The sequence below is a fragment of the Miscanthus floridulus genome, chromosome 8 (assembly GCF_019320115.1).
Source record: "Miscanthus floridulus cultivar M001 chromosome 8, ASM1932011v1, whole genome shotgun sequence".
Taxonomy (NCBI): Eukaryota; Viridiplantae; Streptophyta; class Magnoliopsida; order Poales; family Poaceae; genus Miscanthus; species Miscanthus floridulus.
Window position 1 is genome coordinate 226,990,666 of NC_089587.1, and position 26,603 is coordinate 227,017,268.

The 26,603-nt window shown below is 47.8% G+C and overlaps 4 protein-coding genes and 3 non-coding genes across 9 annotated transcripts; 5 read left to right on the top strand and 2 right to left on the bottom strand.

Moving 5' to 3' along the window:
• Positions 1-305: 305 nt before the first annotated feature.
• LOC136470753 (protein DETOXIFICATION 35-like) lies at positions 306-2,067 on the bottom strand. Its single transcript, XM_066468491.1, has 3 exons — positions 1,151-2,067; positions 576-1,068; positions 306-479 (listed from the first exon to the last, which is right to left on the bottom strand). The coding sequence occupies exons 1-3, from the start codon at positions 2,065-2,067 to the stop codon at positions 306-308; spliced, it is 1,584 nt and encodes a 527-aa protein (XP_066324588.1).
• A 3,129-nt stretch (positions 2,068-5,196) lies between these two features.
• Positions 5,197-7,848, top strand: LOC136475239 (protein DETOXIFICATION 35-like). The gene is made up of 5 exons (XM_066472794.1): positions 5,197-6,475; positions 6,568-6,624; positions 6,715-7,072; positions 7,183-7,269; positions 7,372-7,848. The coding sequence occupies exons 1-5, from the start codon at positions 5,259-5,261 to the stop codon at positions 7,468-7,470; spliced, it is 1,818 nt and encodes a 605-aa protein (XP_066328891.1). The 5' UTR covers positions 5,197-5,258; the 3' UTR covers positions 7,471-7,848.
• A 2,386-nt stretch (positions 7,849-10,234) lies between these two features.
• TRNAL-CAA (transfer RNA leucine (anticodon CAA)) lies at positions 10,235-10,318 on the bottom strand. Its single transcript has one exon. It is a non-coding gene; the product is annotated as a tRNA-Leu (tRNA).
• Positions 10,319-10,490: 172 nt separating this feature from the next.
• LOC136475240 (rRNA 2'-O-methyltransferase fibrillarin 1-like) lies at positions 10,491-13,664 on the top strand. 2 transcript variants are annotated; one of them, XM_066472796.1, is made up of 8 exons: positions 10,536-10,569; positions 10,653-10,677; positions 10,768-10,999; positions 11,578-11,673; positions 11,776-11,853; positions 11,936-12,112; positions 13,013-13,081; positions 13,201-13,663. In XM_066472796.1, exons 1-8 carry the CDS (start codon positions 10,551-10,553, stop codon positions 13,375-13,377), a joined length of 873 nt encoding a protein of 290 aa, XP_066328893.1. In that variant the 5' UTR covers positions 10,536-10,550; the 3' UTR covers positions 13,378-13,663. The 2 variants fall into 2 exon arrangements, with proteins under 2 accessions (XP_066328892.1, XP_066328893.1); XM_066472795.1 differs by having other exon boundaries at positions 10,491-10,569; positions 10,653-10,999; positions 13,201-13,664.
• Positions 11,342-11,416, top strand: LOC136478874 (small nucleolar RNA snoR60). Its single transcript, XR_010764541.1, has one exon. It is a non-coding gene; the product is annotated as a small nucleolar RNA snoR60 (small nucleolar RNA).
• Positions 12,235-12,308, top strand: LOC136478879 (small nucleolar RNA snoR60). The gene has a single exon (XR_010764544.1). It is a non-coding gene; the product is annotated as a small nucleolar RNA snoR60 (small nucleolar RNA).
• A 6,567-nt stretch (positions 13,665-20,231) lies between the features above and the next one.
• On the top strand, positions 20,232-23,298 carry LOC136475241 (ATG8-interacting protein 1-like). Of its 2 annotated transcripts, XM_066472797.1 has the most exons (3): positions 20,232-20,364; positions 21,394-22,214; positions 22,991-23,298. In XM_066472797.1, the coding sequence occupies exons 2-3, from the start codon at positions 21,399-21,401 to the stop codon at positions 23,090-23,092; spliced, it is 918 nt and encodes a 305-aa protein (XP_066328894.1). In that variant the 5' UTR covers positions 20,232-20,364; positions 21,394-21,398; the 3' UTR covers positions 23,093-23,298. The 2 variants fall into 2 exon arrangements, with proteins under 2 accessions (XP_066328894.1, XP_066328896.1); XM_066472799.1 differs by lacking the exon at positions 20,232-20,364 and having other exon boundaries at positions 21,375-22,214.
• Positions 23,299-26,603: the final 3,305 nt, after the last annotated feature.

Here is a 26,603-nt window from a genome sequence, read left to right on the forward strand (position 1 = left end):
GAGCCGCAAACCCACCGACAAAACCCTAGACCGATCTAAGAGGGCGCGCAGCCAGCGACGGGAAGCTCCGCTGACCCTCACCGTCGTCACTGCTACGCCCCGTCTGCACTGCATCGACGTCCGTGCAACCTCTACTCCACCCGTCGCTGCCCGTGTGCTGCCTCCATCACCGAACCAGCGATGGCCAGCACAACCGCGACTTCGTCTGAAGGCTCAGGTTCATCACCAGCACCTCTCTACCCTATCTCCCTCTCGGTGTAGTATTCTAGGTCTAAATGTGCATGTGCTTCACGGATCTAAGTGTTTCATCCGTCTAGATCTACCCTAGTCGTTCCACGGTTTACAACAACTCGCATAGCCAAGGCCTCCTTGTCCTTGAGGTCTCTGTCGCTGCCGGTTTCCCCCTGCTGCTGCTGCTGCTTGACGACATGGCGGCATTCCCCGCTCCACGCGCTGATCCGTTCCTTCGCCAGCGCAGCCTGCGGCACAGCAGCGTGACTCAGTTCAGTTCAGATCACTTGAGCTCAGCTGATCATCAGCCATGGACAGCACTTGGGGGAGGCTCTGTCAGTCACCTCGGCTTCCCAGTCCGTCCTCCAGATGACGAGCAGCAGGCTTGCCGTCTGCAGCGCAGTGCCGCACAACATGCCGGCCCAGATCCCCTGAGCGCCAAGCCGGAGGAGGTAGCCGAGGCAGAACCCGAGGGGCAGGCCGAAGGCGTAGTAGCAGCCGAGGTTGATGTAGGCCACGAGCGCCTGCCAGCCGCCGCCGATGGCCACCCCGGAGATCACCGGCTGCACGCTGTTGAGCACCATGGTGGCCGCCAGCAGGTGCGCCACCTTCCCCACGGCTGCCTGCATATCGCGGTCGCCCGTGAAGAGCACCGCGAAGCTGTTGCGGTACGCCAGCACCAGCGCCATGGCCAGCAGCCCCATGGCCAGCGACTGCGCCGCCACCGCGTGCTTGGCGGCGCGCGGCCGGCCGGAGCCCAGCTCGTTGGACACGCGCACGCTGATGGCCACGTTCAGCCCGATGAATAGCATCGCCTCCCAACCGTTCAGGTTCATGCTGAGATCGATCATGCATGGCGATGGTGATGATCATATCATATACAGAACGAACGAACTGAAAGAGATGTCGAGCGCCGTACCATATGGACACGGATCCGACGGCGATCTCTGCGTCGTCGAGGCGTCCAGTGAGGATGACGAGCACCGTCATGTACCAGACCTCGAGGCAGAGCATGACGGCGGAGGCGAGGGAGAGCCTGGCGAATGGCCAGAACCCCCGGAGCGCGTCCCACGAGAGGCCGTCCCACCCTCTTCCCCTGCAGCGTCGCGTCACGTACGCCACCTGCGCGAGCGCGACGAGCCAGGACGTGACGTCGTAGGCGGCTGCGGCCCCGGAGAGTCCCCACCCGAGGACGGGGACGAAGAGCGCGAGCATGGCGACGTGCGCCGCCAGCGCGGCTGCGCCAATCCACGCGAGCGCCCCGACCTCGCCCTGCGCCTGCAGGAGCTTCTGCGTCGGGAACGCCAGCGGCAGCGAGAAGAGCTGCGGGAGCGTGCGCAGCGTGAAGTCCCCCGCCGCCGCCGCCACCGCCTGGTCCTGCCCCAGCGCGCGCAGCACGGGCCCCGCCAGGAGGTAGAGCGGCGACAGCAGGAGCGCGGACGCGGCGAGGATGACGCACGACCGCTGCGCGTAGACGCCCAGCAGGTCCAGCTGCCCCGCGCCGTACGCCTGCCCGCACAGCGTCTCCAGCGCGCTGCCCATCCCGAGGAGGAAGCCGAAGGAGAAGGTGGAGACGACGGAGAGGCCCACGGCGGCCGCCGACAGCTCCAGGTTGCCCAGGCGGCCCGCGAAGAGCTGCGTGGCGGAGTTGATGCCGTAGAGGCAGAGGATGTTGAAGGTGATGGGCGCCGCCATCACCCACAGCCGCTCCGCCTCCCGGAGGAACGCCTCCCAGGCCTCCGCGTACGTCCTGGGCGCCCCCTCGTCGCCGCTCTGCACCGCCGCGCTGCCGCTCCGCCTCTTGACGAGCAGCGGCGCCGCCTGCTCCATTGTCATCTCACCGCGTACTTGTGCGATAGCTAGGTAATTAATCAGTATATACTCCTACCAGATGATCGATCGAGCAGCTCGCCGGCGGCCGGCCGGCTGCTACATAGATGGCTCCTGCTGTTTGAGGCGCCCGGGGTATATATAATTATATATACTGTAGGTGGGCTGGTGGGGTGCGGTGCTCAACCTCCGTCCTCCGACGACGTCGTGTCGGCGGCTCTAGCATACCTCTACGGCTCTGCATGGATGACCGAAGGACAAGCTGCGTCGCATTGCATGCCGACCGGCGGTTACTTCCATTGTTTAACAGCGGGCATAGCAAGCAGTAGATCGAGCGGCCAGTGGAGTAGAGTAGTCCAAGGAGTGGAGCGGGCAGGAGGGCGCGAGTTCCGATGCTCGTCGCGTCCACGCAGATGCATGCATGCAACGCACATGGCCGGCGCCCGGCGGGGGTGGGGAATGACGCTGACTGGTGGGTCCAAGGTACATGACACGGGCGCCACACGGGACAGGAAGTCAGGAACAGGGCATGCCGCCGGCGGTTGTGGTGGCGGTGGCGGCACCGGCAGCCATGACGCAGCAGCACGTACCATGGCGAGCCCATGCATGTACAAAGACAAGTCGGTGGCCTGCCTGATGGTGGAATGATACACGCATAGCATGCACATGCATAGGCATTCCACTGGATCTTTTTTCTCTTTCATTCATTCTCCTTGTTTACCGCGTCTAAGGGATTCGTTTGATCCCATGATCTAAGTTTCGCCATTAAATTTTACACTACTTTTAAAGCTCTACACATATGGTCTAAAGTTTAGATTGGTTAGACCACATGGTGAGTTAAAATGGTCTAAAGTTTAACTTTTAACTTTAGACGACTAAACTTTCGGACTTGCTAGCACCCGGACGTCCAATCCGAGGCGCTAGGGTCGGACGGTACCCGCTTAGCGATCGAGCGAGCACCCCTAGCGCGTCGGGCTTGTGAGCGAGCGCCCCAGCAGCGTGCCCGCGCCGTCCCGTACGTCGCCCGCAGCTGTAGATGGGAGCAGGCCTGTTAGGCCGGTAGCGCGTAGGCCTAGGAAGCGCGGCATCCGGACGGACAACCGCAACACAACATTTCCACTAAATGTTAGACCATGAGACTCAAACAAAGACATAAATCGCATGCAAAATAGGAGGGGAGATAAAAGTTACGTGCTCTTCCCACTTTACAAATTTGTACTCTCTTTGTCTTAAAAAATATAATTCTTATTTTTCAATAAGGTAAACAAACTTAAATCTAATCAAATTTATATAAAAATAATTTTATATCGTCGTTAGTCGTTACCCACACTAGTTTATTCCCATGACAAGGGGTACTCCCTCGGTTGGGAACCTCCTGTGCGCAACCTCTTCCCCTCATGTTTGCCGTAAACCAATTTGTCCCGTTTTCGCAAAGCTGATGAAACAGCTTCTCTCTAAAAATTGTTTTTTCCAGCTCCTCACATAGCATAACAACCGAGGTGAAGCTGAAAATACTAGTTTCTCCTAACTTTCTCTCTATTGTCTTTCCTAAAAGCTATTTTACCAAATATTTTTCGGAAACAACTTTAATTTTACTAGTGAAGCTGCTTTATGAAACAGAAGCTTAAAAACTGATTCCGTAGTAAAGCTGAGCTGTACCAAACTTATAATAAACATATTTGAAGATGGATGTTGATGTTATTTTCTCTTGGCTTGTGGCAAATCTTAAATTCTTTTTACACGGAGCCACGGAGGGATAGATCCTAACGGTGGAACTAGTCCACGTAGGTCCAAGACCTCAATTTAATATGGGTCCCACAAAGGAGCATGCCATGCAGCAGCATGCGTCATTACTCCCCGCGACCCACGCCACATGGAAAGGCCCTCTCTCCCTATCTGAACACTGCTCCCCCAACAATATAGGAGGTAGCTTGGGCCTCTTCTTCCATGCTACATAAGAGACTGCCGATACCTCTGCTTACTCTCTCTCTCCCTCTCGTTTTTAGACTTCTTCTTTCTCCCCCGTTTATAACACCTACTGCCAGGAACATGATTGAGCATCATCAAATTGGACGCAGGGAATGTTGTCTGAAGCAGTATAATCCTGAGTATTTGAGCCACGTGAACATTGTGAAGTCGTACGCATGACTATAAATTTACCAGTCGATATGCGGGTACCCCTATTGTGAAACATGGCATGGCTTCTAGTCGGTACTCAGAGGACAACGGTCTGGTGGGCCCCGCACCAGCGGTGACTGTGAAGTTAGCAAGGAGACTGGAGTGGAAGGAGGTGGCCAGCAGAAGCGCGTTTCTGAAGTGACATTTGCGTTGTGGTGGCGGGGTGGCCCTGCTTAGTGGTGGCTATTCTGGTGTAAGGAGGCTTTCTGATGGCTATTGGAGGATCCAAATGATACTTATCGCTAACTCGATGAGGCGGCTAGGTTGCCAAGAGCTATCATGTACTTAGCCGGATCTTGATGGACATTATTGTTGTGTCCAATCTGAGCTGATTCTTGTGTTTCATATCTCCTGCCTGATTTGTTTTGAAAAAATGGTGTGCCATTTGATAAAAGAAGGTGTTGGTGACATGTGGCACGGGAATGTTATCCACGATCAACTTGTTCACCCTAAGGCCTTATGTTGGATTCATGTGTATTCACTTCAATCTATATGTGTTGGAGTGGATTGGAATGTAATTTAGTTTAATTCCACTCCAATCCGTTTCAATACATGTGCATCCAAACAAGGCCTAAAAGATAGGGTCTTAGAATGCAAATTCAGTTCAAAATGTAACACGTCTTGCGTTTCTAACTCTGTATAGTACCAATGCAGCATAACAGCAAAGGCAAAAAATAATCCAGGCAACGAAACATGCATCTCTTGGATCTGTAACAGTAATGCAAAAATCCCTTTTTTCATGGGATCACGCGGTTGCAAAGACGACGACGTCGGCCGCCGTAATGTAACGAACTGAGAGATCGATCGATCGATCGGATTAGATTGGATTCTTCTCTCGATCGCCGTATATCCATTCAGATTCACGCACGCATGCATTCAGGTTTTATAGAGGCTAAGAAAAGCAAAGACGCCAAGAAAGGCAAACGGGAGCGAGCGGGCGTGGCAGCACCACCGCCCACCCGCGCGGCGCGGCGCCCCTCCGGCCTCCACCCCCAGCTCACCATCCCGCACCCTCCGCCATGAGCTACACGGAGCGCCTGCTCTACAACAGCAGCCCGTGCCATCCTGTCATTTCCCCCGGCACCCCCACTCCCAAAGACCCGCCGCCGACTCCCGCCGCCGACATGGTGGTAGCGGTGTGCGAGGACGAGGCCGGCGCGCTCGTCGCCACCAACGCACGGGACGCGCCGGCGGTGGTGGCGCGCACGGGAGTCGCCCACACCAGCAGCCCCCACGCCAGGCGCAGCCCCCGCCATCCTGGCGGCATTGCCCCCGCCACCACCGGCCCCGCCCCCAAGGACCCGCCGCCCGCCGCCGACATGGTGGTAGCGGTGTGCGACGATGACGACGAGGCCGGCGCGCTCGTCTCCGCCACCACCGGCTCGACACGGGACGCGCCGTCGGTGCGGTCCCCGCGCGCCGCGGGGGCGCTGTTCGTGGAGGAGTCGCGGCGGCTGTGGGCGATCGGCGCGCCCATCGCCTTCAACATCATCTGCCTGTACGGCACCAACTCGACGACGCAGATCTTCGCGGGCCACATCGGCAACCGCGAGCTGTCCGCGGTGGCCATCGGCCTCTCCGTCGTGTCCAACTTCTCCTTCGGCTTCCTCCTCGGGATGGGCAGCGCGCTGGAGACGCTGTGCGGGCAGGCGTTCGGGGCGGGCCAGGTGGCCATGCTGGGCGTCTACATGCAGCGGTCGTGGATCGTGCTCGCCGCCTCCGCCGCGCTGCTCACGCCACTGTACGTGTACGCGGCGCCCGTGCTGCGGCTGCTGGGGCAGGACGAAGGCATCGCCGCCGCCGCGGGGACGTTCACGCGCGGCATCATCCCGCAGATGTTCGCGCTCGCCGTCAACTTCCCCGCGCAGAAGTTCCTGCAGGCGCAGAGCAAGGTGGGCGTGCTGGCGTGGATCGGGCTCGCCGCGCTGCTCGCGCACGTCGCGCTCCTCGCGCTGTTCGTGTCCGTGCTCGGATGGGGCGTCGCCGGGGCCGCGCTCGCCTACGACGTGTCGTCATGGCTCACCTCGCTCGCACAGGTGGCCTACGTCGTGGGATGGTGCCAGGACGGGTGGACGGGGCTGTCCAGGGCCGCCTTCACCGACCTCTGGGCCTTCGTCAAGCTCTCGCTCGCATCCGCCGTCATGCTCTGCCTCGAGATGTGGTACATGATGTTGCTCGTCGTGCTCACCGGACACCTCGACGACGCCGAGATCGCCGTTGACTCCATAGCCATCTGGTTCGTCGCACCGTTACTCATCCATCTTTAATTTCCATCTCAATCAATTGATAATAAATTTGGATTGCACCACGGATGGATCCACCGAGCAGCATGAACATCAACGGGTGGGAGGGGATGCTGTTCATCGGCCTCAGCGCGGCCATCAGGTAATTAACATGAAAAAAAAGCTACGAGTATCCCTCCTATTTCATTCATTCAGTCATTTCAAGAAAGAAATTGAGCGGTGGACCATGCAGCGTGCGCGTGTCCAACGAGCTCGGGTCCGGGCGGCCCCGTGCGAGCATGTACGCGGTGATGGTGGTGCTGTCCCAGTCGCTGGCGTTCGGGCTGCTGGCCATGGTGCTCGTGCTGGCGACGCGGGAGCAGTTCCCGGCCATCTTCACCGGCGACAGGCACCTGCAGAAGGCCGTGTCCAGCATCGCCTACCTGCTGGCCGTCACCATGGTGCTCAACAGCGTCCAGCCCGTCATCTCAGGCGTCGCCGTGGGCGGCGGCTGGCAGGCCGTCGTCGCCTACATCAACCTCGGCTGCTACTACGCCTTCGGCCTCCCGCTCGGCTTCATCTTCGGCTACCTCTTCAGATTCGGGGTCAAGGTACTGACTACTGAGCCATGCATCTGCAATTCTGCTTCTGCATGCATCAATGGCTGTCGATCCTCTTCGCCTGCTGGCTGAATTCGTCTGCACTGTATCGTTGGTTGCAGGGCATCTGGGCGGGCATGCTTTGCGGGACAGCGTTGCAGACAGCCATCCTCAGCTACATAGTCTGGACGACCGACTGGAAAGCAGAGGTAGGTGACAACCAATCTGTTTTTTTTTTTTGTGAATGCAAGCAGAGGAGAAGAAGAAAGAATATATAATCGGCCGGGTGGCTTTGTGTGTGCTGGTTTCAGGCGTCGCTGGCGTTGGAGAGAGTTAGAATATGGGGCGGCCACGGCCACCATGAAAAGCTTCCTAGCTCTGATTCTGATCAGGACGACGCGGTTATCTGACGAAGATCCAGCAAAAGACATTGCTGCTGCTTGCATTGTAAATTCCTCCCCCGTCCATCGTCTCGGTTCGGATTGCTAGACTGAAGTAGTTTGCAGGGCTGCTGCTCTCGAGTAACAAGGGAAACAATTCAGAATGAAACGGAAGAAAGGGCCAAAGACGTACGCCAGTACTGGAGATGGGAATTGTGCCGACTATGAAGCTGGCACGAACGACATAGCTCTAGGGATTGCTTCTCATGCTTGTTAGCAAGGGAATTTCAGGCAATAGGATTAGCGTAGCGTAGCTATACTCGTCACCAGCGAACTTATTAGCGTGAAAGTGAATTGTGAAATACACACTTTTTATCCATCTATCTATCTATCTTATACAACACCTAATTGATTATTATCAGCTACAGCATTACTTTAAAGACAACCTAGACCTTGATAGGAAAGCTGGAAATTTTGACATTCATCCGTTTTTGTTTTCTTGCAAAATTGAACCGATTTGTGTGAAATTTATTCATTCAAGTTCTCGTGGGAAATGCACTGCCTTCTTTGTGGGAAATGCACGTCCACTTCGTTGCTCTGTCTAGGTGATTAGCCTGACCTGACAATGACGACGTATAAAAAACAATAGCTAATAGAGACATGGGCAGGTAGATGCCGGGAATGTGTTCCCTTATCTAAAAAAAATGGAACATAGGCTGCGGTGCATGGGGAAGGAGAAAGAAAACCCACAAATCAAATCGAGAAGAATGGGTAGCAGCAACATGTAAGAGGACGTTGGCATTGGTCTAATGCTATCTTTTGCATGACGAACAGAAAGAAATGATCTATGCAGCGGTGCTTTCCTGACATTGATACAGAAACCGGTGACACATGGCATAAAAAAAAAAGGGTTTGCCAATGAGAAATAAAAGCGGAATAGCGACCAGCAAGCTACACAAAACAAAGTTATGGACGGCGGGACTAACTAAAATCGTCATGAGTGAGTCCGTGTGATTGTTCTTGATTTTATTTGTTAGATTTTTTTTCCACGACGATTTGTCAGATAAATGGCAATATAAGACCTTTTTCACTATAACAAGAATATAAGACTTCGACAAGCTCCGTAGTGAGAACACAAGCGTCGTCATCATGCATGAACAAGGAATTGGCAAAGGTCAACATTGGAATACACGCCAGAGGCGCTTAAAGGGAGAGAGAGAGAAATTATGTCTGCATGGGTCTCTCTGCAAGCGCATTCAAACAAGGCCTAAGAGAGATAGGAAAGGGGCGAAAAAAGATAATTATGTGAGGTAAAAGGGGAGAAAAAATTAAAATAAGGGAAGTATAAACATCTAATGGAGAAAAAAAATCATGTAAGAGAGGTAGGAATGAAGCACTACTACTTAAACATCTAGACAAATTCTTTAATAGAAAAGATCTGCCATGGGTGAACCTGATCTGAGATAAACACTACAGGAATGACAGGCTGCCAAACTCTACAGCCCCAAGAGGATCTTTCTGGTGGCGTGATATCTTGAAGCTACTGGATAAGTACAAAGGTATGGCAAGTGTGCTGGTCTTTAATGGCAAAACATGTCTTTTCTGGGATGATGTCTGGAATGATCAAGTAAGAAGGATACAATACCCAGAGCTCCATTCCTTTGCAAAAAACAAAAGGATAAGCCTAAGCACAGCCCATGATACAGATTATTTCCATGATCTGTTCCACTTACCATTATCAATAGAAGCTTACAATCAGATGCAAGAACTTCAGGTTGAACTATCAGATTTAACACTGGACAATGTGAATGACAGTTGGACATACATTTGTGGCTCCTCTCACTTCTCCTCCTCCAAGGCTTATAAAATTTTAACAGTCCACTCTCAGATTGACCCTATCTTCAAATGGCTTTGGAAGACTTCATGTCAAAGCAAACATAAAGTATTTTTCTGGTTGGTACTCAAAGACAGACTAAGCACAAGAAGCATACTGAGAAGAAGAAGAATGCACTTAGATGATTATTACTGTGTGCTTTGTCAGCAACCTTCTGAAGAAACAATAATGCACCTCCTCTTCTACTGCCCTTTTTCCAAGGATTGTTGGGGACTGTTTAATTTTCAATATGCAGATTAACACACAATTCCTGAAATATTTCGAGAATGGCAAATCCTTCACAATGCTAGCTTCTCACTTGACATCTTCATACTGGTCTGTTGGGCTATATGGGTGATGAGAAATGATATTATCTTCAGAAACAAAAACCCCACAGTTGCTAATTGCAAAAGGACTATCACGGTGGAATCACTCTTGCTGTTGCACAGAACAAAGGCTACAATCACCCCCAACTTAGAAGCATGGATCAACTCCAATTTGTAATTCTCTTAATTTTCTTTCTCTCCTTCTGTGTTCCCTGAAATCTCTCTCCGGTGTGAGTGAGAATGGGAGTGTTTTGCTTGCTGTTCCCCTGTTTTTCCCTGTAATCTTTGACACTTTGCTTTCTCTTTTATTTTCAATAAATTTGTAGTAGGAGCCTCTGGCTCCTTCTGATTCCTCAAAAAGAGAGGTAGGAAAGGGGAGGAAAACAAGTATATTAAGTAAGAGAAGTAGAAAAAGGGGGAAAAAAAGAGAAGTAGAAATATTTAATGGGGGAAAATCATGTAAGAGAGGTAGGAAAGGGGAGAAAAAAGAAGAGAAGTAGAAAAAGGGGGAAAAAAAAGAGAAGTAGAAATATTTAATGGGGGAAAATCATGTAAGAGAGGTAGGAAAGGGGAGAAAAAAGAAGAAAGAAAGAAATGTCAGAAGTGGGATTTGAACCCACGCCCTCGTTCGAGGATCAGAACTTGAGTCTGACGCCTTAGACCACTCGGCCATCCTGACTTGTGTATTTTATTTCTTATCACAATATTTATTAACAAATTTTTATTCCCACGCTGCGCCATCTGACCGTCCATTCAGAATCTACCGTTCCAACGGTCCTGATCAGACACAAACCCTACTTCTCCTCTATAAAATCCTCCCTGCTCATTTCCCCAGCCTACCCTAATCCCCACCAAAACCCTAAACCCTCGCTCCCCGGCGGCGGCTACAAGCTCTTCGTCGGCTCAGCACCATGAGGCCACCGGCTAGAGGTAACTAACCATAACCCCCATCCTTGTTTTTCCATGCATTGCTGCAGCCGAACTAAGACTTATTCCTTCGTTAAATCCTATAGGCGGGCGCGGCGGGAGGGGAGGCAGGTTCGATGGCGGCGGCCGTGGGGGCGGCGGTGGCCGGGGGTTTGGCGGTGGTAGAGGCGGTGGTGGTGGCAGGGGCGGGAGGGGAGGCAGGTTCGATGGCGGCGGCCGTGGGGGCGGCGGTGGCCGGGGGTTTGGCGGTGGTAGAGGCGGTGGCGGTGGCAGGGGCGGCCGCGGTGGTGGCATGAAAGGTGGGAGTAAGGCCGTCGTGGTGCCACACAAGCACGCCGGTGTCTTCATCTCCAAGTCCAAGGAGGATGCGCTCTGCACCAAGAACATGGTCCCGGGAGAGTCTGTCTACGCAGAGAAGCGTGTCTCTGTTCAGGTTCGCTTTCCCCTTCTTATTTTTTCCTTTTATTATTGGATAGATATTGCTTGTGTGTTCTACGAATGAGCTAGATATTGCTTGTGTACTATGAATGAGCTGACCTGTTTTACATAGTCGACTGCTGCGTTTTCAATAATTCTGTATGTTGTCAAGGTCAACTCTTCTGTTTTCGTGTTATTTGTTCATCCAAGTACGTTATGTGGACTTATGTAGAAGCCGAAATTTAAAATTTATTGTGTTGAGATTCTGTACCACAATAATTTGGATATAACTAAGTACTGGACACTCCATGTATGCTCTTGTTATCTTGCGACAACATTCTGGGTCTGGAGCTCTGTACTGTAAATGATGATCTTACTCGGATTCCCCTTCAGGACATCTAAATGGATGATGCAAATTCGAGTTTCTGATGCCCTCATGCCCAAATGATATGTAGATTGTTTAGTTTCCTTTTCCATTTCTAGGATAAAGAACTGGTCTGAATAATTGTAATGCCGTAGTTTCTTAAACTCATCCATTGGGATTCGGTTGTAGGACTGATTTATTTCTACTGTTTGATTGTTTGGGCATTGTAGAATGACGATGGAACAAAGATTGAATACAGGCTTTGGAACCCCTTCCGTTCCAAGTTGGCTGCTGCTGTGCTTGGTGGCATTGACAACATCTGGATTGTAAGTTGATTTGCTTATCTTGAATGTGCAAAAGTTCTATTTGCTTTCTTGTAAGCAGAATCTGTGGCGATGTTATAGCTGACAATTTGTTAATACGTTTAGGCTCCTGGTACTCGGGTGCTGTATCTTGGTGCTGCTTCTGGCACAACTGTTTCTCATGTGTCTGATATTGTAGGACCGGTGAGCACTCAATCACAGAAGTCTCATACTGATTCTTGGCATTGTTTAGTCTGTTGTCTTAAGAATTTGGATGCTGTTGCAGGATGGACTGGTCTATGCTGTTGAGTTCTCTCACAGGAGTGGAAGAGACCTTGTCAACATGGCAAAGAAGAGGACCAATGTGATCCCCATTATTGAGGATGCCAGGCACCCGGCAAGGTACCGGATGCTGGTTGGCATGGTTGATGTTATCTTCTCCGATGTTGCACAGCCAGACCAGGTATTCCTATCATTTCCTTGCGGCCAGGTGTCTGAATCACTGGACTGTCACATTGTTGAATTGAGTGTTGTTTACTTCCCTTCCTTTATGTTCTCTTGATTCTGATTTGGCAATATTGGGCTTAGCAAATGATGAGCATGCTCGGATTCCCCTTCAGGACATCAATTGGATGATGCAGATTCGAGTTTCTGATGCCTGTTGTGCTCAATGCCAAACTTTTATCTTTATTACTTTTTTTTTTTGCTATTTCCATTTTCTTTTTGCATTTCTTGATTATGTCACATTTGACGATCCAGCCTTTTTTTATGGTTCAGAATTCATGCTATAGCACATATTACTTTTTATTGATTATTGATACATGTTTCTTGATAATCTTATTTGCTATGTTTGTCAACTTGGATTCATTATTTGGAGCCGGTAATGCCCTTCTATGTTAGAATCTTTGAATTGTTTTTGTTTTTCACACATTTGTTATTGATCATAAGTTTCTTTTTCTGTTTGTTGTCATCTGGTGCCAACTTTGTTGATTTTCTCAATTTATACGATTCCAACTGCGTATCTGATATGTAGGAATCACCTGCCTTTGCCCCGTTTGGACCATTGTAGTTTAGAACAGTTTGTTGCTTGATGGGTTTATAATACTACTTACAGTAACATTGGCAGCACTACGTTGATTTGGTCATGCAACTGTGCATTGTCTGGTGCTGTTCAATATGCAGTTTGAACGAATCTGAGGATCCATGGTTATATACTTGTATACATACGATTTCTCTTAGCTTCGTATTCATACACATACACTAGAAATTTTGCAATGTGAGGCAACCCTTTCCGTTGGGGAAAGGGAAATTGTAACACGTGGTTTACAGCTTTTAAACATTGCGTGATTGTGTTATCCTGCAGGCTAGGATCTTAGCCCTTAATGCTTCATACTTTTTGAAGAATGGTGGCCACTTTGTCATTTCAATTAAGGTACTTTGCAGCTACACAACCAGGAGTTGGTTTTTTCTCATGTTAATTCTGTATCATCTGTTTTAGATAGATAATCATGGTCTGCATTGATCTAAACAAGAACAAAATATTTTGCTCAGGCGAATTGTATTGACTCCACCCTGCCCGCTGAGGCCGTGTTTGCTGCTGAAGTGGAGAAGCTCAAGGCGGATCAGTTCAAGCCTGCCGAGCAGGTGACCTTGGAGCCCTACGAGCGTGACCATGCCTGTGTTGTGGGTGGCTACAGGATGCCCAAGAAGCAGAAGGCTACCTCTTAGAGCGGAATCGGTGCTTGTCTTGCCTACCAAAGATGCTATGTTGTATCGCGGTGAAAGAAACTTTGAAGTATTAGGGTTTTATATAGCATCTACTGTGTGGATGGACCTGCTGCAGTGATGGCTGCAACTGTAGCAGCTGTGAGGACCTGATGCTGTGTTGCTGGTTTAACAGCAGTTTTTTTTTGTTGATGATAAACGTTCGAGCGATCAGCTTGGATTTGTTGCCCTTGGTTTCTTGATGTCACGGTCTGGGCATAAATTATTCGCCATTCTCAGCCTGATTAAGAGTTGCTAAGAGTGTCCGCAGTGTGTGGTTTACATTTAATGCAAGCATCGGACCTGCTCACACTCTGAGGTTGACTCGACGAAGGAGCTGCTCGAACCTGGCCCCGAGAAATAAAAAATCATGCACTCTCTCACCGTCTCTTGTCGTTGCTGCTCCCGCCGCCTAGAGGAAGTTGGAGGAGCTTTTGGGGCTCGAGGAGTTCTCCCTCCCCTTCTGCACGCACCGGCGGCACCTGTAGGAGAAGGGGCGGCGGTGAGCTGCAGGCTCGACGAGAGGAGGAAGCGGAGGGGGGCACCCAGTCGCTGGAGGAAGGAGGAGGCGAGCTGTGAGAAGGCACTGAAGAGACATGCGAGCGGAGACGTCCATGCGGTGCAGAGGTTGGAGACGGGGAAGGGGTGGCTGAGAGAATTATGTATTTTTTAATGGTGTGGGCCCCACTTATAGAACCAGGTATGTTCCTATACTTTGTAGCAAATTTTGATCAGCTCATCCCGCCAGGTCACATCATAGGCTCCGTTCGGCTGGTAGAAATCACGACTGGTTTCGGCTGAGGCTGAATGGGCCTTCCGGCCCAGCGTCTCCAGCCGTTCGGCTGAACTACAAGTATCAGCTCGCGCCTTGTCGGTCTCCCCCTCTCGCATTCCCTCGCGCGGCTCTAGGGTTCGCCACTCCCACTTGTTGCTCCCGCCGTTGACGCACTGCGTTGCTCGCCCGCATTGTGCTTTCTCGATTCGTCGTCCCGTCCTCCTCTCGTCGGATCCGTTGACGTGCTGCGTTGCTCGGCCGCATTGTGCTTTCCCGCTTCGCCGTCCCGTCCCCATCCCGCTCTCGCCGGATCCGCCGACGCGCTGCGTTGCTCGCCCGCATTGTGCTTTCCCGCTTCGCCGTCCCGTCCCCGTCCCCCTCTCGCCGGATCCGCATTCGCCGCCCGCTCGCGGTCTTTGTCCCGTCCCCGTCCCCATCTGGCTGGATCCGCCGACGCGCTGCGTTGTTCGCCCGCATGCCCTTTCCCGCTTTGGCGCCCGCCGTCCTTGTCCCGTCCCCGTCCCCCTCTTGGTGCGGTCTTGCCCCACCAGATCCACCGCGTCGTACTCGCCGTGGTGCCGAACAGATCCTGCCCGTTCGTCGGCTGCGGACTCACCTCCAACCACTCCGGTACGAGGCTAACTCCCCCTCCTTTTTTGTTTGTTCGTGACGTTCCGTTGTAGCCACCGGATCCGTCACCTTTACCTGTTTCCTCTTCCCCGGCAGCGCTAGATCCGGTACATAGGCGACTGTCTCATTAGGGCTGAAGTTCTAGATCCGCTTCGTTAGGGCTGATGTTCCTACTCCCAAGTTTGGATGCCTAAGTAGAGCCGGATTGGTATGGTCACATAGTCCTTGCACATCCATTTCATTGCGTGTTAGCATAAATGCCATTTTGTTGTTATTGTTTCCATTTAAACTTTCCTCTAGTTCATCATGGAGTCCAATGTTCGATGAGTTGTATGTGTGTAAATCTGCTAGTTCAGCTTACGGCTCAAGAATAATGCATCAATGAATGAATGACATGGTCTTCCTCACGTTTCCTCTCACACTAGAAGTCAACATTGCATACATGTCAATGATATCACGTCAGTTAATTTGAGCATACTTGTTACTGCTAATGATGTTTTGGAAAAGCTATGCTGTGATGATTATTTGCTTGCTTTTCAACTAAGGCATGGAAATTATATTGTGATTCTTATTTACTTTCTTATTTGCTGAGGCTTTGGGAATTATGCTATGATGAATTACATTTTCCCTATGAATGAGGCTTTGTGCATATGCTGCTCTTTCTTCTAAGTTGAGTTGATGTTGATACTGGACAATGTCGTTGGGGGTGCAATGCTGTGCTTTTGTTTTTGTTTTTCTCTTGCTGCTGCAAATATGGCATGGCAAATGATTTTGTAGTTATTTTGAGGCTATGCCCATTCCCAATGGTTTTGTTAAGTTTTTCACAACATATGCCATTGCTGATGATGCTTTTTATGTAAAAATAGTATATGTATATGTTTCAGTTCAGTTTTTTTAAAAAATAGCTAATTCTTGCTGCAGATTTAAGTTCTAAAACAAGCTATCTGTTTTTGTGCATACCAAAATGATACTTAACGTGTCCTACTCAGTTGACAAATACCTAGATACCTTTAAAATGAATGAAATTTAATCCTAAGTGTTACCAAGCTGTTCTCTCATTTCTCAATTTAGCATCATAATGATTAGTATACAATACCGGAATAACTATTGGAGTTGGCCGTGCACTGGTTAGCTGCTGCAAACTCGAAGTTCACATTGAATTTGATGATTATCAGTGTCTCTGCTCTGCAGCAAACTTGATTCTTTGCAAAGAGCCCATATCTCACCTTTTTTAGGATGAATTTCAAATAATTTCCTATTTTTTGCCCGTTACCCATGAAACTTTATGAGAAAAGTACATTGATGGGCCATGTAGTACACATGTCTCTCCTAAGCATAAGTTTCCACATGCAACAATCAATTCTTTACGATTCCATCGAGTCTCCTGTAAATTCATTGTGTTGTGTTCCAGCCAAGTCAACTGAACAATATTGTTGGAAGCATCGACCTCATTTATCTACGCATAATTTCTTGGCATGGAATCATGATCATCATAAATTGCCTAGATTTCATTAACTGTTATCCTGTTAACTTCTCTTAATAGCCATTCCATCCTTCTTGTACTTTTGCTGACTGCCTTCTTGAGTTACATTTCCCTCATCTTGGCTGTCTAATGTGCTGTGAACAGGTTCATCAGCTTGATTCTTACCACCAGCAACATTATCACTACACACATTATTGTCAGTTGAATTAGTGTCAGCAAGTGAATTGCCCTTCCTTTGCTTGTCATTGTTACGAGAGTCCCTGCTGCGGATGCTACTAGTGCACTAATAAGCAATCCTAGGATTGCCATGCGTCTGATTAGCTTCCTCCTTGTACTTTTTGCTGACAATCTTCATGTGTTGCATTTCCTTCACCTTGGTTGTCCATGGTGTCAGGAACATGTTTGTCAGCTTGTGTGTTAGTGACAGCAACACTCAACATTATACATTTTATCAGCAGTGTCTTTACCTTGCCTCTTATTGATACAAAATCTGTTGTCAGTCCAGTTGGCACACATTTTGCATACTTAATTTAGACAATGATGCGGGATTACTTTGGTTCACATACAGCTCTAACATATTCACATGTTTATCATGTAGTTGTGCTCTTTTAAAGTTTATATACTGGCACCGTCGTCAACAGGTTCCTGCTCCCGCCGGAATCCCCTCAGTACAACTTGTGTTCCAAGCGAGTCAAGCATGAATCCAAGGCAAGTATACAATTATGTCCATTGCATCGTGTTTTAGGTCACCCATGCATTACTTTAGGTTTTTTGCAGTATAGTTACTATGTCTAGCCACAAACGACAATAGCCCTTACACGTTCCAACAAATGGCTCCAAAGCGTGCAAGTTGGCCCGAGGAAGACACCAAGCTGTTGCTAGAGCTTTGCCTTCAAGAGAAGGAAAAGTTTAACTTCAATCAGTAGGGTCTCACCATAGCTGGCTGTCACAACATTTACAAGAACTTCCCCCAATTTGATAAGAGACAATGCACCAACAAACTTCAATACCTAAAAAAAGCTTATTTGACATGGAAAGATGGTCTGACAGCCACCGGACTTGGGAGGAACCCATGTACGGGCGCCATTGATGCTGACCCGGAGTACTAGGAAACTCAAGAAGGTTCCCAGCCCGTGCCATCGGTACGTTAGCTTGTTAATAGCTCCGAATACATAGTTTACATTGTTTAACATTATGTCCTCTTGTTTTTTTGTAGAACGATAGTCAGGCTGAGGTATGACGTGGTAGTCAACCTCGTTTCCTAAACGAACTAGAGGCACTGTTTGGGGACCTCAACCGGAACATGGGCTGCTTCGTGTCCGCTGGTGGTATCAGGGAATCAACACCTCCTGCTGCTGTGCGCCAGCTAGACTTAGGTGGCCCATCTAGCTACCATTCGGGTTCAAAGAGGGACACCACGGACCATGTTGTCAAAGCCGGCTATATTGGTGGAGTACACGTCGTTTTTTGTTGGCTGCATAGGCGCCATGGATGGCACTCACATAGATGTCATAGTTGATCAAGGAGTCCGTGATGACCACATTAATAGGAAAGGGAGGACAACCCAAAATGTGGTTGTGGTCTGTGACTTCGACATGAGGTTCACATATATCGGGGCGGGGATAGAGGGTTCCGCCCATGATATGCGGGTGAAAAGAAAGGCTGAAGCCGATGCATCTTTCCCGCATCCACCGTCAGGTTAGTTGAACTTAGTCGGTTTGGTTGTTTCATGCTGGAGCTTATTCAACATCGACTGATATCTAGCTTTGAATTTGTCAAGGCCACTATTACTTGGTGGACTCCGGTTACGCACTTCGCCCTGGGTATCTGACGCCGTATCCAAATAAGAGGTACTGGGTGAAGGAGTTCTAGACTAGGGGGCCTTCTGATGCCCAGGAGTTGTTCAACCGGCATCATTCCAAGTTGCGTAATGTCATAGAAAGAACATTTAGAGCAGCGAAAGCTAAGTGGCAGATGTTGAAAGGCATACCTCACTATCAGGGGACCAAGCCAACCCAGATAATTATTGCTCTCTGTGTATTGCACAACTACGTGCATGAGCTGGAGGGTCAGCACCAACCACGGCGGGTTATGCAGGCGCCGGACCTTGGCCCGTTGAGTCAAGTGGAAGCTATGGCCTTGGGAGATCCTAATGACATGGAACAGGTCCGTGAGTGGATAACATATGGGCTTGGACTCCTTGGGAAGACAATGTAAGTGAATCATTTATGGTTTGTGGATGTTATCAGTGAAGTCATGCACATTTACTTTGTCTGCGTAGTGTGCGCCTAATGAGGATACGTACACATGCAGGTGAAGGAAGTGAAGTCATGGTGCGCTGGGATCAGATGAAGCTGCTTGCCTCCCACCTAGTGCTTTCTTGTACTGCTGCTGGGATCAGATTTCATAACCTTTTTGTTCTTGTTAACTATTAGTCTGAACACTGTTTGATTATGAAGTCTTATTCTGCTATGTATTGTGTAGGACATTCTCAGTGTTCTATTATGAGATTCTGAACTTCCCAGACAAAGAATTGTTCATGTTGTATTGGATTGTGGTGATACTTGCAACATCTGGCACCTACATTATGAAGACGATGATGATGCCGTTTGGTTTACTGTTTGAGTATCTAACTTAATTAGTTTGTGCCAACTTGGAGGCATTTGAGTTGGTTACTTGATCATGTAACTTATATTTTGCATGCCTTAGTCCTTGTGGCATTGAAACTTTGATAATTGATATTGTTTGCCTAGTCTTTGCAGACGTTTGATGAAGCTATCTCTGAGTTGGACACCCTTGGGGAGGAGTCATACAAAGATAGCACTCTGATCATGCAGCTCCTCAGGTACAACTTGACCCTTTGGACCTCTGACCTCACTGTATTTTCTTCTCCTAAAATAAACCTAACCTTTTAATCTGTTGCCTGTCTACTCTTCTTATCCGGTGATAAAAATTTGTATCTGGTATGTGCAGGAGGAGGGTGCTGATGAGGACAATTAAGCCTCCAAAGGCGATGCTGGCAGAGGCAGTAATCTTCTGAGAGGGCATGTTGTTCCAACCCAATGGTTGTAGATGCTCTATGCTGTCAAAGCTGTGCTGTGCCATTGTACTGTTATTTATGGTGGTGTATTGAATGGCATTTGATTTGTGGAGTTGAATGATGTATTAATGGAGCTTCCTGGTTGTAAAGAACATTTGATTTGTAGTGCAATGGCGTGACTGCTGGTGTTTCAAATTGAAAAGCATTAAATGGTGTTTGAATTTGAACTGCATTAAATGCTGTCCGGCTAAACCTTGCTTGTGGCTGATTCGGGGCACTGTGCGCGTTGGCTGGAATTCAGCTGGAATTGTGACCAGCCGAACGGGGCCATCCTGCAGGAGCGGGCCGGTTCTATACATTGCTCATGCTGTAATCGCTCTTTTTAATCAAGAAGGCACTACCTGTATTAAACTCCAATCTGCGAATCGCCAGATGTAAGATGCATTTCATACGACTGTACTTACATTCGAAAACTATTAGTGAAGCAATTTTTTCTATTCAGTTCATAAAGCAGCTTTACTAACGAAGAAAACTATTTTTTTTCCAAAAAAAAGTTTGGTAGCAGAGAGAGCTAAGAGAAGCTAATATTTTCAGCTTCACCCACCCAGCTTCAATTAGGAAATTGTGCCTGTGATGGAAAGCTAAAAAACGGCTTTTATATAGAAAAAAAAAATTATCAAGACCTATCTGGAAAAACGGTTTTTGCAAAGGTAGAGCAAAAGCAAGAACTGCCCGCCAGCGGCTGTTGGTATTGTTCGGCCTCAATCCGGAAAACCAATGGGCCCAACCCCCAGCCCAGCCCAGCCCAAGGTAAGGTTCCGTCCGGGTGTGGGGTAGGGGAACTGGGAAAGGAAAGAAAACGTCTCCGCACGCAACGCCAACAACGCCCGCTTGGATTTGGTTTGCTTTCCCCACCCCACCTCCGTGGCTCCGTCTCCGTCTCCCTCTCCCCCGACCTCCGCGACCGCGACTCCACCTGAGAGCAAGCAACCGCCCCCGTCCCCGTCCCCTCCCTCCTCGCTGGTACGCGCGCCTCCTCTCCGATCCCCCGCCTCCCGTCCCGTCCCGTTCCTTCCCTTCTCTTCCCTAATCAACTGTGAGATCGGGTGGGGATCCCCTCCCCTCGTCGTCGGGGTTCGGGGTTTGCCATGATAATGAGATGACCCGGCCTTATTAGATCGATTGAAGCAATTGGATGTCGCGCCCGACTTGTTGTGATTTATCTATTTATTTATATCCTCTTTGTTTCCTCCCGCTTTTTTTGTTTACATACATACAGTTCCAGGGACGTGGTGGTGCGATTTTACTTGCTTCATTCATTCACACCAGTCCCGCAGGAGTGCCAGTTTGATTTCCATCATCTCTTAATTTTTACTACTAGTAGTAGTATCGGGCTTATTCGCCGGCTGCAAGTGAGTGTGAGTCTGTACCACTGAATTCATCTCTCCGCTTTATCTGTCCAAAAAAAAAAGTACTTATCCTAACCCTACTAGGCTACTACAGCCACATCTGTGCTTGATGGACAAACAGACAATCTTAAGTGGTGTGCCATATCATTCGCCCTTTGCTCGTACCACGATTCAGCACTTGGTAGTACAGTACTGCCGGTTCTAGTGACTAGTCTAGAGCGTTTCTTTTCCCTTGCCTTGATTGGTACATGAAACATGAGGATGCCTGATCCAACTGCACAGGCACCGCCATTATTTTATATGTCGGACAAGTGACTGGATTCCATCTGTCCTGTGGTTTCCTTTCTATTGTTATCACCCTTTAATTAATTAATAATTAACTCTGCAGTTTCCTGGGGTTGTTTAACCACTTGTGAGTCGTGACAAATCAACTGCCTAAATTGGAGTTCTAATTCTCAAGTAAAACCCTGCGTACCATATCACAGCCAAGATATTGAGCAGCCCCCCATTACACAATGATTTCACTGATGTCTGTACTGCACTGTACTGCTGAGGCTGTGCATGTTCCATTCTCTGACCTAAATTAATTTTATGCATTCATTCTAACCTTCTGTAGTTTGCTTCACCGCTTTAATAATCGCAGGGAAGATGGAGCCTGGCCAGAGCGGTACTGAGCAGACCTCTCCACGCGGGAATGATTGGGAAGTCGTGCAACTGACTGCATCAGCATACGCGGCCGCGCCTGCTCCAAAGAGACCTGAACCTTCCGAGGAAGCCGAAGCTAAGAAATATGGCGCAAAAGGGGATGATTTAGCCGCTGGGCTACTCATGTCTGGCCACTTCTCGGTGTCTCAGAGTGAAGCCGAGAGCCTCCTTGTAGGCGCTGAAAGCAAAGAACCTCCCAAGGAGCTTTGCAACCCAGATTCAGTTTCCAACGAGGGCGATGGTGAGAAATACCAAGAAACCTGCAAGCATAAGCTGGAGGATGACGTCCCCAGCATTCCATCCTTCGACAAAGGGAAGGATGTTTCCTTGGGTGATATGGCATTTGATGATGGCAAAGCATTGAAAGGCATGGGTTTGGTTGGGGAAGAACCGGTTGGGTTCTCGTCGTCTATTTACAGCTCAATTGAGGCTGAAAATGAGTTAAGTTGGTCAGCTACAGAGAGTAGGAATGAGAAGAAAACTGAGGAGCCTACTCTGCATAACTTGAACCCCATAACCGGTTCATCAAAGGTTGTTTCATCTGATGAGCAGAGTGAACCTGCTGGTTCAGGCCCACGTGAAGCATGGTGGAAGAAGCAGATTTTGTCTCTGTACAAGACCGCGAAGGAAAGTCATAATTTCTGGCCTATCGTCGCGACCGCTGCTGCTTTGGTGGGCCTGGCATATTTTGGGCGGCGCTGGCAAAAGGGAAAGCTGCAGTTTCAGCCAGTCAAAATACCATCTTCTAGCAACAAGGAGGTAATTTAAAAACCCACCTTTTCTTTATAGCAGCAGGAAGCATGTGTCAATCATGCCATAGGAGCACCCTAGTGACTATAATTTGCTGCCATGAAAATGTTCGGAAAATACATTACAAAGGAAAATGGCCACAATAGCATTATGTTGATACTTGTCTGATTATTTCTATCATAGTTACTGATCTTATAACCAAGTACTCGCAACATACTTGATATGAGCATATAATTAATTAATTATCAACTTAAATTCCGATATCTGTTTGCAAAATAGGCTCAGTTCATATGAGTGTAGATGCTGAATTTCTGGCGAGGAGTAAGTAGCTGTGGAGTATGTCCAGTTGAATTAGATGTCCATGGGTTATATAACTATTCTAATAGTTTGCTGTGGTGTGAGGGTTGAGCTTCTGTTGGTATTGTTGTTCTGCCATCGTACAGCTACGTCAAACCAGCTTGTTGGTTTTCTTCTGTATTTTCTGATATAGTTTCTTGTTGTCGCATCATATATTCATATCCTGACGAGCATGCTTTTTAAGTTGCACTTGCCAGCAATGAGAATTTCGCTATGAACGGGCATCCTGCATGCTACAGCTCCAGAATTTCGAAATATGTGGATTGTCTGAAGTCCTGCCTTATCTGTTTACTAGCAAGCTAGTGTATCTGTTTACTAGCATGCTAGTGTTTTGTGCCGTGGTAGCAATTTGTTTTACTTTTTTCTTTTTTCAATTATATATGGCGCCTGCAAATGCTAATGAATGCAGACTCTTGTTTGTGTTTCAGAAAATCAATGATGCTGTTGGTCCATTAAACCGTTTCAAGGACATTCTTGTTGCTGGCAACCACCCAAGTCACGGTATCCATGGGCATGCCCGTGCAAGCTGAATGTAATCAGTCTGTGATCCCATCAGCGTCCTGAATCCATACTATTATGTATCGCTTGAGAATCAGCTCAAAATGAAGACAATCCATAGGGTACAACTGGAGCAATGGTATGCAAACGCAAGTATGTTTGGTGGCTATGTAAATTCCAAAACTCCTTTTGGGTATGTAAATATATGAGTTTAGTGTGATTGCTTTTCTTTTGGTCATCTCATGGAACCTCCGCTGGTTTCCTTGTCTAGTGCGATCAACTACTATACCCACCGTATAACTGTCTTACTTGGGGTTCGCTCATGTATGCATATGATATGATGGGGGCATGGTGTGAGTGAATTTTATTTCACCTTTATGTTGGCTGTCATGTTCAACAACCGAAATGCGTATGTTGCGATGGATTTGTGGTCACATAAGAATGGACCGAGTTAGGAACGATGATATACGTGACTGTCTAGGGGTAGCACCAATCAAAGAAAAGTTTGTCCAACATCGGTTGAGGTGGTTTGATCATGTCCAAATGAGACTTTCAGAGGCACCAGTGTATTGTGGAGTCCTAAGACAAGCTAATAATGTGAAGAGAGGTAGAGGTAGACCAAAACTGACATGGGAGAGGCAATAAAAAGAGATCGGAAAGTTAGAGATATATCTAGAGATCTATGTTTGAATATGAACGTTTGGAAAGTTTTTTTTTTTTTTTTTTTTTTTTTTTTTTTTTTTTGTTACGTTGGCTGCTACTGTGAAGGTAGCCGATTTGTAGTCCGTTGTATATGTTCTCCTGCAGAGTTGACCTGACAATCTTTTATTGTGGCTTGTGAGGCGGTGATAGCGGGGTAGCATAACATGTAACTGTTCTCACTAATTTAATTTTATATTATATGTATCGGAAGGGTAGCAGGGGTATTTTTGTGGGCGTTGTTGGCTTGTGGTGGCCCTTGGCTCGCACAAAAGGTCATCTCGGCCTGCGTATCTAGATAGCTTGTGAATGAGTTGAGCAGAGATGTTGATCAGATGTACGGAGTACACATCATATCATGATACAGCCATACCCTACAGGACTGTATTTTTGAATGGGTCAGAAGGGGACGCCTCCTACTTATTTTTTTTAATTAATATATGATATGTACAAATTTAGAACATCTTCAAGATTCTTTCTAAAACTCACCCTCTAAATCATTATTTGGATTTTGGAGAGCTATTTGCATAAAGATCGCTTTTCTATATATTTTCACTCTCCAACAATTTTTCTATATCTTGTGTGCATTCTAAAAAGTCATTCTCGTATTTTCTATCTTTGGCTAACGAGACATCCGGAACAGAAGATAACTATATTTGGATAACCAAATAAAAAAGCTGTTGAAGAATATTTTTTATCAAAATTTATATTCCTAGTAATTAGAAAGGATATAGAGAGTTTCTTGAGGTTGCTCCTACATTGTAGCAAAAAATACAAGGCTCTTAAGCCAAAAAAAGAAATGGATCTCCATCCCCTACAGGGTTGTATTAACAGACATGACTAAACATCTCCATCCAAATACAATCAACAGTACGCGTGTTGTTTTTCTTTGTGCTTATTAATCTGCTAGTGGCACGGTGGTTATGATCCTCCAATTAGCAGAGGCCAGCTACTCATCGTGACAAATAAGACAGATTAGAGAAAGAAAAAAGGCAGGCAGGGCCCTGCTGCTTCATTGGATTAGCTAGTATGAGCAGAGCTCAGATCCCCCTGTATCAGAGTAGTTCGATTAGCTGCCAAGGTTATGCATGTGGGCATGTGGGTGGTTGTGGAGGTGTTGGTGCGGGGTCATCTCGTTCACAGGCTGACAGGCAGGTTCAGCTCATTCTCCGCCTGTTCGGTCGTATCAACGATGCTTATCAATCATAATATAGTGTTTTTATCTTACAACAAAACAATATCAACCGACTTATCAGCCATGCGGCTATAAACAACCAAACCAACTACTGCTACGTACGGACCCAAACGGAATGCTGCTAAGCTCAAGGGTCAAGCCAAGCCAGGCCTGCACGAATTCAACTGATTTTTCTTTCCAGGGGGAGACAAGGTGTCAAACTGGTAGTATTTGCCCTACACAAACGAGTACTAATGGAGGAAGAGCAAAACTAGGAGAAAATTCCTTATTTGTCATCAGAAGTTAAAAGTCGTGTTCTATTTGTCACTGAAAAATGCTTTCCCTTCCTTATAAGGGAGAGAGAGGAGCTTCGGATTTGGGAGAACTAGCAGCGAGGAATTATATTGAATAGGTAAGGGCACTTTGAGTATTATGATTTTTTTTGACATGTTATGCTTGACGGTCTCAAACTGAACAAACATTGATGGCAGTTAGGGGATGAAAGAAAGTCAGTAGCAAATAAGGAAGAAAAGAAATTCAATAGCAAATACGATATCGGTTTAACTTCTAATGGCAAATAAGAAAGTTTCTCCAAATGTAGAAATGTACCTCTTATTTAAGGGCTAGCCTATATTAACAAAAAATGGGACAATTATCACTACATTGTTGAACACGTAAAAGACAAAACATGGAAACAAACCATTTGAGTAACATAGCCTATCGATGACATATACCCTTACAACCAGAATAGAACTATTTGGATAGCATAGCCTATCGATGATATATACCCTTATAGCTAGAATAGAACTATCTATGACCATAGAAAATGGTCTAAACTAGCACATGTATCTAGGCATCTAACATGCTCGTGTGCCACATTGCAGGTGTGTTGGATTAACTGTATATATGGACACTTAGCCTAGGTCATGGAATATGATATGTTGTTTTGGTGCTGGGTTGATTGTATATAAGGTCATTTAGCCTAGCCCGTGGAATATGAAATGTTGTTTTGTTTGCTTGTAGGTGGTACATGGCGTGGCTTATGTAATGTGGGGGAAGGGGTCTGCAGAATGTGCTTCTCAACCAAGTCGAGTGGATACATTTTGGTTGCTCGTATAAGAACCATTATAGTAATTGCGATCTTATAACCACATAGATAGAAAACCTACTCTCTTTTTTGTCACAGGAGCGATTAAGAAAAAAACAGGAGACCCACCCCAAACCCTCCCGCATGAGGGGCAGCCTTGTCTTTGTTACTGCCCACTGCGTCTCATCAAATAAGGGCGAAGCCAAAACAAAATGCCACCTAGGTCAAGCTTTAATAACGAACCAAAACAAGAACCAAACAGGCCTTAAGATACATACAATGCTTAATAATAATAACTAGTTCTTCGGGCGCGCCCATGCGCGCGGGCCACGGGCCCCACATATTTTTGGGAAAAAAAGACATAAACAAAGGTGGCTTGTATGTTGATTTGAGAAAAATCCGAGGAGGTTTTCGGAAAAATTGTTGAGAGAGACTGCGGGCTGTTTTCAAAATAATCCGAGGTGTTTTTTGCAAAATATCCTGAGAGGAACTATGGAGCGCGGGTTGATTTCCGAAAAGTAGAAGGGTTCTTTCGAAAAATGACCACGGCTCGTCCGATCTGGGCGGTCCGCGCGGCCGATCG

Coding starts and splice junctions, on each gene's coding strand:
- LOC136470753 (XM_066468491.1), bottom strand. CDS start 2,067: ATGACAATGGAGCAGGCGGCGCCGCTGCTCGTCAAGAGGCGGAGCGGC. Junction 1,069..1,150: donor GTCGGATCCGTGTCCATATG/GTACGGCGCTCG, acceptor GATCGATCTCAG/CATGAACCTGAACGGTTGGG. Junction 480..575: donor GGACGGACTGGGAAGCCGAG/GTGACTGACAGA, acceptor GCTGTGCCGCAG/GCTGCGCTGGCGAAGGAACG.
- LOC136475239 (XM_066472794.1), top strand. CDS start 5,259: ATGAGCTACACGGAGCGCCTGCTCTACAACAGCAGCCCGTGCCATCCT. Junction 6,625..6,714: donor GGCCTCAGCGCGGCCATCAG/GTAATTAACATG, acceptor TGGACCATGCAG/CGTGCGCGTGTCCAACGAGC. Junction 7,073..7,182: donor TCTTCAGATTCGGGGTCAAG/GTACTGACTACT, acceptor CGTTGGTTGCAG/GGCATCTGGGCGGGCATGCT.
- LOC136475240 (XM_066472795.1), top strand. Junction 11,854..11,935: donor TGTCTGATATTGTAGGACCG/GTGAGCACTCAA, acceptor ATGCTGTTGCAG/GATGGACTGGTCTATGCTGT. Junction 12,113..13,012: donor ATGTTGCACAGCCAGACCAG/GTATTCCTATCA, acceptor GTTATCCTGCAG/GCTAGGATCTTAGCCCTTAA.
- LOC136475241 (XM_066472797.1), top strand. CDS start 21,399: ATGGAGCCTGGCCAGAGCGGTACTGAGCAGACCTCTCCACGCGGGAAT. Junction 22,215..22,990: donor CATCTTCTAGCAACAAGGAG/GTAATTTAAAAA, acceptor TTTGTGTTTCAG/AAAATCAATGATGCTGTTGG.